General features: G+C 59.6%; 1 protein-coding gene across 1 annotated transcript; it reads right to left on the bottom strand.

Moving 5' to 3' along the window:
- Positions 1-788: 788 nt before the first annotated feature.
- On the bottom strand, positions 789-1,568 carry LOC126232468 (uncharacterized). Its single transcript, XM_049942721.1, has one exon. The coding sequence runs from the start codon at positions 1,566-1,568 to the stop codon at positions 789-791; it is 780 nt and encodes a 259-aa protein (XP_049798678.1).
- Positions 1,569-10,753: the final 9,185 nt, after the last annotated feature.

Below are 10,753 nucleotides of genomic sequence, written 5' to 3'. Positions count from 1 at the left end.
GCCACAGCACCGCACCTGTGCCCAAGGAGGCGACGCTGGCGGCGGGGCCCCCTCGGATGCGGCCGGCTGGGGGCTGTGTGCGCTGCCGCTGCCGCTGCCGCCGCCGCCGCCGCCGCCGCCGCCGCCGCCGCCGCCGCCGCCGCCGCCGGTGCTGGTGCTGGTGCTGGTGCAGCAGCAACAACGACGAACAACGAGTAAGCAAGAAGAGGACGAAGCGGATGGCTGGTGGGTGAGTGCATTTATTTAGGCGGTCGACAAGGCAGTGCGTGATGTGGCGTTGTGACGGGGGTTTGCTCACGTGGCCTCGTTTGTGTTGATGCGCAGGAAGATGAGATGCGGGCAGACGCAGACGCGTACAGAGAGACGAGCCCGCAGCAGGATGTGTGGCGCGGCGCGCCGAGTGCAGAGCAGCGCGCGCCGCCTGGGCCGGGCTGGGCCCGCCCGGCGGCGGGCCGCGCTGTTGTCGCGGACGTGAGCGCCCCCTGGCGGGTGGTCGGAGGCGGCGCGGTGGACGTGTGTCCGGTTGGCCAGTGCACATTGCGAGTGGCTGGCTGGCGGTCGGCGGCGAGACGGGAGAGGAGGTATGTGTCGCGGGCGCCTTTGCTGCGCTGCGTCGTTGCGTGCCTGGGCGTGCGCCTGTCGACTGTGTGTGACTGTGTTGGGCGTTGTGCCACGTACGTGTGTGCTCGGCCGAAGGCGTCGGAAGAAAAAGAGAGAGAGAGACGGGCGGGAAAGTGGGTCGGTGTGCGTGCGTCGCCCGTGATGCGATGATGTCGCGTCATGTCATGTCATGTCTTTGCGAAACGGCTGCCGAGAGGTGTGTGGTGGCGAGCGGGAATGTGCGTTTGGTGGTTGCCGGCCGGCCGGCAGTTGTTGGTGGTTCCTCCTGTGTGGTTGTTTGTGCTGCTTTGATGGCAACGTGGAAGGACGCCGGTTTTTCCGTGCCTTGCGTGTGGTTGTGTCGACGGTGACTGGTTGGGGGTGTGCGCCGATGCACGTGCCATGTTGTTATGTTTGGGTCGTGAGTGTGTTTTTGGCTGTGTTGTTGTGTACGGGAAGGGGGAGAGAGGAGGAGGCGGCGGCGGCGGCGGCGGCGGCGGGGGTGATAGTGCGTGCAGTAGTGCCGTTGCGACGGGCGTCGGGTGGAGCCGTGCGTAGTGGCGGAAAGGTGTAGGTTGCGGGAAGCGAGCCCGTCGCGTGTCGTCGTCGACGACGGGGTCGCGTGCGCTGTGAATCGAGAGTGGCGGGAAAGGGGCAGCGTGCCGCTGTGTCGTGGTCGTTAGCAGAGGCCTGTGTGCCTGTCCGTTTGTTTTCTGTCGGACGCTTGGTGCGAGGTGTTTGTTTTGTTTTGTTGCCGCCGCCGCGGTTGTTTTTGTTTGTCGGCTGTGCTGTGTCGGTGGGTCGGCGAGCTGTTTTGCGGTGCGTGAATGTGTTGGTGCAAAAGTGGCGGCGGCGTCATGGCTGCGACCGCGACGAGCCGCGGGCGCGCCATTGATGATGTTGAACACAGAGCGGCTGTGTGCAATGGGAGGCCTTGTGTACGGGTAGCGGTGTTGTCGTACGTGCATCCGGCCCGGTGCGGAAAGCGCCGTTGCGGTTGCGGGTTGCCTCTGGTCGCGACGTGTGGTGCTCGGCTTTGTGGGTTTTTTTGGTGCCCCTTTGGCCGGTGGGTGGTGTTTGTTGTTTTGTGTGTGTGTGTGTGTGTGTGTGTGTGTGGTCGGTCTCTTTGGCGCTCGGTATATATCTGCCTCCTGCTCGGTCTTGTTGTCGACGTCGTCTGTAGTTTTTTGCGGCTTGCCGACGACCGACCGACCGAACTACTACCTACCTGTGACAGCTACGTGTGGCGCCCGAAGGTGAACGTAACGTGACCTCGGCGCCCTTAGCCTAACCTAAGATGTCCGGCCGTAAGGTAGGTGCGGCCACCTGACGCCTCACGTCCGAACGCTTAACCTAACTTTGACGCCTAACCTAACTTTAACCCTTAACCTAACCCACGTCCACCTAACGTAACCTAACCTAACCCAAGCGACGCCAACCCTAACCTAAGGTGTTGTACACTGCGAATGTCGAAGGCATGTTATAGTCTTAGGTGGAGAGCACTACACGCAACAAGCGGCTACACGGGTAGCAGGGGTTGTGTGGCGTGGGCTGGGCGGTTTTGTTAGGTTAGATGGCCTTGGGCAAGTACAGAAAGGGGGCAACAGCAGCCTCAACGGGTGCGGGGACCAAGCAGCAATCGGTATCGTTTGTTAATTGTCAACTGTCGAAGCTGCGTTGGTACAGTACCGGAACCGCAAGCGCTGACAGAGAAAGCACCGAAGCTCTGCAATCGTGATAAGGTACAGAAAGCTGGCTGACGCCAGGGATAAATTCTGCCGAAATTGTCACAAAGGTACAGACGGTGTTTTAGAAAGGCTCGATTGCATGCAACCGGTGGTGGTGTGTTCGTCGCTGTTTGAGTAGTAGTTTTGATCCTGTAGTGAAGTAGAGGTGGATGGTTCCTGTGAAATATTGTGGGTGGAGGTTACACCCAACAACCGAGCTAGGTTTAATAATAATTGGCTCCTTTGACCGACCTCCCGACGCAGCAGCATTAGTGGCAGAACAACGGAGAGACGGATTTTGGAAACACATTTCACATACATTTTCCTCAGCATGTTAGGGTCTTAGGTGGAGATTTCAATTTACCCGATATAGACTGGGACACTCAGATGATGTTCAGGACGGGTGGTAGGGGGACAGAGAGCATCGAGTCATTATACTGAGTGCACTGTCCGAAAATCACCTCGAGCAAAATGAACAGAGAACCGACTCGTGGAGATAACATCGTGGACCTACGGATGACAAACAGACCCGAACGTGTTTCGACTCTGTATGTGCAGAACAGGGACGCAGTGATCATAAGGCCGTTGCAGGGAGGACGGTGTATCTATCTGTTTTGGCTAGCAAGAGTAATAGAAGGCAGATTTGCAGACGACCCGACAGATGAAAAGGCAAATGCCTGTTCCGACACTGACAATGTTGAGTGTTCATGGAGAAAGTGCAAGGCAATGGTAAAAATGCGTTTTTAGACAGGTACGTGCCGAGTGTCGAACTGTGAGGGATGGGAAAAAAAACCCACCGTGGTATACTACAACAACAACGTTAGGAAACTGTTGCGAAAGCAAAGAGAGCTTCACCCAAAGTTTAAACGCAGCCAAAACCTCCGAGACAAACAGAAGCTAAACGATGTCCAAAGTGTGAGCGTAAGGAGGGCTATGCGTGAAGCGTTCAGTGAATTCGAAAGTAGAACAAACCCTATGTACCGACGTTGACAGAAAATGCTAGGACGTTCCGGTCTTGCGTTGAATCAGTAAGTGGCTCGAAACAGCATATCCAGACACTCCGGCATGGTGATGGCATTGAAACAGAGGATGACACGCGTAAAGCTGTGAAATACCTAAACACCTGTTTCCAAAGCTGTTTCACAGAGGACGGACCGCACTGCAGTTCCGTCTCTAAATGCTCGCACGAACGAGAAACCGGCTGACATCGAAATAAGTGTCCAAGGAGGAATGGGAAAGTCCGCCGGACCCGACGGGATTACCAATTCGCGATTCCTACACAGGGTACGCGAAACAACCTGCCCCCCTTCTAACAGCCGTGTACCGCAAGTCTCTGGAGAGGAAGGGAGGGTTCCAAATGATTGGAAAAGAGCACAGGTAGTCCCAGTCGTCGAGCAGATGCGCAAAAACCATAGACCCATATCTCTGACGTCGATGTGTTGTAGAACATGTTGTTTGCTCGAGTATCATGTCGTTTGTGGAAACTCCAGAGTCTACTATGTAGGAATCCATGTTGGATTCCGGAAACAGCGATCGTGTGTGAGACCCCCAGCTCGCTTTATTTGCGCATGAGACCCAGAAAATATGAGATACAGGCTCCCAGGTGGATGCCATTGTCGTTGACGTCCGGAAGGCGTTCGATACAGCTCCGCACCGTCGCCTGATAAACGACGTAAGAGTCTACAGAATATCAGACCAACTGTGTGGCTGGATTGACGAGATGTTAGCAGACGGAACACAGCATGTTGTTATCAATGGAGAGACAGACGTCTACAGACGTTAAAGTAACCCCTGGCGTGCCACGGGGGAGTGTTATGGGACCATTGCTTTTCACAATTCATATCATATAAATGAGCTAGTAGATAGTGCCGGACGTTCCATGCGTCGTTTCGCGGATGATGTGCTGTATGTAGTATACAGAGAGGTTGCAGGACGATCGGCAGCGGATAGGCACCCGGTGCAGGGAGTGGCAACTGTCCCCTTAACATAGACAAATGTGATGTATTGCGAATATACAGAAAGAAGGATCGTTTATTGTATGATTGATTATATGATAGCGGGACAAACACTGGTAGCTGTGACGTCTGTAAAATATGTATCTGGGAGTATGCGTGCGGAATGATTTGGAAGTGGAATGATGATCAGATAAAAGTAATTGTTGGTAAGGCGGGTACCAGGTTGAGATGCACTGGGAGAATGCTTAGCAAAAATGTAGTCCATCAACAAAGGAGGTGGCTTACAAAAACACGCGTTCGACCGACCCATACGTGAGTGTTGCCCACCAGTGTGGGATGCGTAGCAGGTCGGGTTGACGGAGGAGATAGAGAAAGGTCCAACGTTTCGTCACAGGGTTATGTGGTAACCGTGATAGTTAAGTGGCAGACTCTGCAAGGGAGGCGCTCTCTGCATCGCGGTGTAGCTTGCTCGCCAGGTTTTCGAGAGGGTGCGTTTCCGGATGAGGTATCGAATATATTGCTTCCCCGTACGTATATACCTCCCGAGGAGATCCCGAATGTAGTAAAAGTAGAGAGATTCGAGCGCGCACGGAGGCTTTCAGACAGTCGTTGTTCCCGCGAACCATACGCGACTGGAACGGCAAAGGGAGGCAATGACGACAGTGGCACGTAACGTAAAAAGTGCCCTCCGCCACACACCGTTGGGTGGCTTGCGGCGTATAAATGTAGGAGGTCGGCTGTCGTGTGTGCTTGGAGGCAGATTCGGTGTGTCTGTAGTTGCGGACGGCGGTCAGCCCCCCTCGCGTAAGCGGCGAGGGGCGGCGGCGCTCGGTTGGCCGGTGCCGATGTTGCGCAGGCGGCGCCCGTTTTGTTTGCGGCGGGCAATTTTGTGAGAAAGGGGCGCGAATGTTGGCGGGCGAGGTGGCCCGACGGCTGCGGGCCGATCGGGAAACGGTGGGAGGGCGATGGGGCGGCGGAGGTGCGTTTGCACGGCCGGCATCGCCGCACGCCTCCGCTTGTGTGGCTGTGGCGGCGGCCGCGCTGGCCGGGCTGGCGCGGCGACGGTGTGGCACTTTTGCCGAAGGTTTGGCCATTGTGGCGGGTCGTCGGCTGGGGCTGTGGGGGCGGCATGTGGGCGGGGGCGGCGATTCTCGGCGGGCCGAGCCAGGCTGTAGCGCGCGGTAGCTGCAGTTTGGCCGTGGTTTGCGGCGCTGCCGTGGCGACTGGTTGGCGACTGTGGTGTGGCCGTGTGTAGCCCCATCCTCGGTGGTTTGAACGGCGCGGGTGGTTGCGGCGCAGGTTTGGGGCTGGTCCGCACAGGCTGTCGGACGTTGGGCGGTAGCAAGCGCGGGAGGCGCGGCGCGGCGGCGCGCAGAGTGGCGGCCGCTCTCTCGGCCGTCCGCGCCCGCCCGCGACACTGGCTGGGCCTGGCGGCGCGGCGGCTATTCTCTGCCGCCGTGCTTGCCGCCTGCCGCTCTCGCTCTCGCTCTCGTGTGTGTACGCGCGTCGTCGAAATAATGGCAGATCAGGCGGCTACGAACGAGACTGCTGCGGCACCCGCCGCCACCGGCACGACGAAGAAGGCCAAGTCTGCGGCGTCTGCGAAGAAGCCGCGCGCCAAGCCTGCGCACCCGCGCACCTCTGAGATGGTGACGGCCGCCATCAAGAGTCTGAAGGAGCGCGGCGGCTCGTCGCTGCAGGCGATCAAGAAGTACATTGCCGCGCACTACAAGCTGGACGCGGAGAAGCTGGCGCCCTTTATCAAGAAGTACCTCAAGTCGGCCGTCGTGGCTGGCGAGCTGGTGCAGACGAAGGGGAAGGGCGCGTCCGGCTCTTTCAAGCTTGCCGGCGCCGGCGGCGGGGCGGCCGAGGGCGGCAAGGCCCGTGCCGGCGGTGCGAAGAAGAAGCGCGCCGCTCCGGCCAGCAAGGAGAAGAAGGGCGCCCGTGCGGCCGGCGCAAAGAAGGCTGGTGGCGTGAAGGCGGCGACCGGTCGGAAGGCGGGCGCCGCCAAGAAGGCGTCTGCGGCGTCGGCGGCTCCCGCGGGTGCGAAGAAGGCGGCTGCGGCCAAGCCGGCCAAGGCCAAGTCGCCGTCGAAGGCGAAGAAGGCCGCGAAGGTTCCGACGAAGAAGCCGAAGGCGCCGCGCCCGAAGAAGGCGACGACGCCGTCTAAGGCGAAGGCTTCGCCCAAGAAGAAGAAGTGAAGTTAAAGTAAAGAAAGGAAAGGGGAAGGAAGGGAAGGGCTGGCGCTTGACCCCGTCGTCCCCCACCCCCCTCCCCCGCGTCGTCTAGTGGCGCGCGATGGCACGGCTGCGCGCGGCCCAAAACGGCCCTTCTCAGGGCCATCAGAGGACGTCGGGAAGGCGTTGATTGTCGTGCTTGGCGCGTTGTGTTGTCTTGTTTGGGTGGCCGTGCGTGCATGCGCCGGTGTGTGTGTGTGTGTGTGTGTGTGTGTGTGGGGTTGGTTGGTGTTTGTGTGGCGTTTCTGTATGACCCTTGTGGGTACTGTGTGCGTGCCGTGGTGGTTGGATTGTGGGGCCGGTGGCGGTAGGCGGCGGCGCGCGGTAGCGGAGCGGTTGTGGCCGTTTTGTTTTGTGTTTTGTATTTTGTGCGGCGGCCGACGGTTGGTTTCTCATGTTTCTGGAGACTCTGTTTGTTTGCTTGCTTTGCGGATGGCGCGTCTTGTTTGTTATGTGTGTGTCCTCTCTGTGTGAAAGGGGGACGGGGACGTTGAGACGTGGAAGTGGCCGGCGGGAATTGGGAAGGCGCGGTGGCGCCTCGGAGACGGCGGCGGCCAGCCACCCGTGGTGACGTCGTCCGGCTGTTTGTTTGTGTGTATTTGAAGGGGTGGGGTGGGATGACGTCGATTGTGATTGTTGGCGAGAGCGGCTGTGTACGGGAGGGAGGGTGGGGAATTGTGGTGGTTGTTTTAACGGGGCTAGAGAGAGAGGCTGGGCGGCAAGACCGACAAAAGTTTTGCTCGCGACGGAGAGATGTTAGTGGCCCTGAAAAGGGCCGTTTTTTTTGTGTTGCGCGCGTGCGGTGCCGTGCCGCGGCTAAGCGGTTTAGGCGCGCTCGCCGCGGATGCGGCGCGCGAGCTGGATGTCCTTGGGCATGATGGTGACGCGCTTGGCGTGGATTGCGCACAGGTTGGTGTCTTCGAAGAGGCCGACGAGGTAGGCCTCGCTGGCCTCCTGCAGGGCCATGACTGCGGAGCTCTGGAAGCGCAGGTCGGTCTTGAAGTCCTGGGCGATCTCGCGCACTAGGCGCTGGAACGGCAGCTTGCGGATGAGCAGCTCTGTGCTCTTCTGGTAGCGCCTGATTTCTCGCAGGGCGACGGTGCCCGGCCTGTAGCGGTGGGGCTTCTTGACGCCGCCGGTGGCGGGCGCGCTCTTCCTCGCCGCCTTGGTGGCGAGCTGTTTGCGCGGCGCCTTTCCGCCGGTGGACTTGCGGGCCGTTTGCTTTGTGCGGGCCATAGCGGTTAGCGGTGCGTGCGGTAGCGAAGCGTCCGGTGCTGCCTTGACAACGGGCCCGCGCGGGCCCGTGCTGCGCTTATATGCCCTCGGTGCGCGTGGTGGGGGGAGGGCGGGCCAGAGTCTATATAGGGGGGCGGCGCGCGCTCACGGCGCACCGTAGCCGACTCGCTAGCGCCGGGTGAGGAGCTGCCGCTTGTGCTTTTTTTGTTGCTTGAGGAGGAGGAAGAATGACAGGCCGCGGCAAGGGAGGAAAGGGGCTGGGCAAGGGTGGCGCCAAGCGGCACCGCAAGGTGTTGCGCGACAACATCCAGGGCATCACGAAGCCCGCCATCCGCCGCCTGGCTCGCAGGGGCGGCGTGAAGCGCATCTCTGGTCTGATCTACGAGGAGACCCGCGGAGTGCTGAAGGTGTTCCTGGAGAACGTGATCCGCGACGCGGTGACGTACACTGAGCACGCCAAGCGCAAGACTGTGACGGCCATGGACGTGGTGTACGCCCTGAAGAGGCAGGGGCGCACCCTGTACGGTTTCGGCGGTTAGGCAGGCAGCCGGTGTGCTGTGCTGTGGCCTTCCCGCGGCCGTGCCGTTGCCCGTGCTTGGTGGGAGAGACGAAAAACGGCCCTTTTCAGGGCCACCACACTGTTCGGAAATTGAAAAGTGCGAAAGGGTCTGTGTTGCCTGCCTGCCTCTGTGTGTGTGTGTTTGTTGTTGTTGTTGTTGTTGTTGTGCGCCTCTGTTGCTTTGCGTGCGTGCGTTCCGTTTGGAGTTTCGACGTGACGTGTGTGATGATGGATGCGGGAGGGCGCGGCTGAGTCCGGTGTGTGCGTGGTTTGTTTGTGGCGCGGGCCGGATCATCGATCGGATCAGCTGTTTGGTTTGGTTTGGTTTGTCCTGTGCCTGTGTGTTTGGAGAGCGCGCGCGGCGGCCCGCGTGTCGTCCGTCGTCGGGCCGTTACGCGCTCTTTTAATTATGAACATATTAACAATGATCACATCACATTATTGGTGTATTGATGTCGTTGTCGTTGTTTGGAACGCGACTGTGCGTGCGTGGAGGGGTGCAGAAAAAATGTGTGTGTGTTCGGCCACACGGGCTGTGGACAAGATGGCGGACGTGCGCCGGCGCTGTGGACGTTGTTGTAAAGTGCGGCGAGGACGACGGAAACTTTGCTTTGGACGTAGGTTTGTGTGGTGGCCCTGAAAAGGGCCGATTGTTGTGAGGCGAGCCGGCAAGGCAAAGGCGCGTTTGCGTTTGCGTGCAGGGAGCACGCAAGCGCAGCGCCGCGGTCCCTGTTTAGGCCTTCTTCTCGGTCTTCTTTGGCAGCAGGACGGCCTGGATGTTGGGCAGGACACCACCCTGTGCGATGGTGACGCCCGACAAGAGCTTGTTGAGCTCCTCGTCGTTGCGGATGGCGAGCTGCAGGTGGCGCGGGATGATGCGCGTCTTCTTGTTGTCGCGGGCCGCGTTTCCGGCCAGCTCGAGCACCTCAGCCGCGAGGTACTCCATGACGGCGGCGAGGTAGACGGGCGCCCCGGCGCCGACGCGCTCGGCGTAGTTTCCCTTGCGCAGGAGGCGGTGGATTCTGCCGACCGGGAACTGGAGCCCAGCCCTGCTTGAGCGGGACTTTGACTTGCCCTTGACTTTGCCTCCCTTTCCGCGTCCGGACATGGCGTTTGGCTAGTGGCGTAAGCGCTAAACACGTAACCGTAACGGTGCGAGCCGCAGCGAGTCGAGCAGCGGAGTGCGTGCGTGTGCCGGCGGCGGCGGGGTGGGGGTCCCTTTATGGGCTCGGGTGCGGCGGCCGGTTGCGCGCGCGCCCCATTGGTCGGCGGCCGCAACAGGGCGAGCTGGTAAAGGTGCGGTGTTGCGGTAGCGGCGGGTGCCACTGTGTGGGGAGACGCTGACTAGAGCGGAAGCGCTTGCTGCCTGTTGTTGTACGTTCGAGATGCCGCCCAAGACTAGCGGGAAGGCCGCCAAGAAGGCCGGCAAGGCGCAGAAGAACATTTCGAAGGGCGACAAGAAGAAGAAGCGCAAGAGGAAGGAGAGCTATGCCATCTACATCTACAAGGTGCTGAAGCAGGTGCACCCCGACACGGGCATCTCGTCGAAGGCGATGAGCATCATGAACAGCTTCGTGAACGACATTTTCGAGCGCATTGCGGCCGAGGCGTCTCGCCTGGCGCACTACAACAAGCGCTCGACCATCACGTCCCGCGAGATCCAGACGGCTGTGCGGCTCTTGCTGCCTGGCGAGCTGGCCAAGCACGCCGTGAGCGAGGGCACGAAGGCGGTGACCAAGTACACGAGCTCCAAGTAAGGAGGAGGTTGTTACTTCGGCTCTTGGAAGGAAGGAAGGAAGGAAGGAAGGAAGGAAGGAAGCTCCCTCCGTTGCGAGAGCGGCAAAACGGCCCTTTTCAGGGCCACCAAATTGCCTTTGCGGGAAGAGCGGAATTGTTTGTGTGTGTGTGAGTGAGTGAGTGAGTGAGAGGGGCGGCATAGCTACCCGGTTTGGTTGGTTGCGAGGCAGCTGGTGGTGCTGCTGTGCCGTGGTGGTGTGGTCTCGAATGTGGTTGTGGTTGTGGTTACTGGGGTACGGCCGCGAGGGTTTGGTTGCCGCCGGTGTGACGTGGAATGCGTGCACGAGTCTTGGCGTGGTTGTTTGTCGACACACAGATAGATCGATAGGAGGTGTTGGTGCTGTCTGTGGCGCTGATTCATGTCTTTGTCTCCGTCTGCCCGGTTAGTCACGTGACTGCAATTGAAAGTCCTCGCGATTGATTGATTGTTGGATGTCACCGTTACGGCCGTCTGTTGTCACATCATACATGATGGCGAGGGTGAAATGTTGTGTTGCCGTCGACTATTCCCTTTGCTGTACGGCGCGTTGGTGTGTGTGTGTTGGTGACGTTTTAAATGGACGTGTCGTACTATCATCCATTACGAAGTCGCCAAGAAATGTACGGGCGGGTGGGGTAGGCGACACGCACGGTGGTGTACCT

The sequence above is a fragment of the Schistocerca nitens genome, unplaced genomic scaffold (genome assembly GCF_023898315.1).
Source record: "Schistocerca nitens isolate TAMUIC-IGC-003100 unplaced genomic scaffold, iqSchNite1.1 HiC_scaffold_517, whole genome shotgun sequence".
Classification (NCBI taxonomy): domain Eukaryota; kingdom Metazoa; phylum Arthropoda; class Insecta; order Orthoptera; family Acrididae; genus Schistocerca; species Schistocerca nitens.
This window is presented reverse-complemented; position numbering and strand designations above follow the sequence as displayed.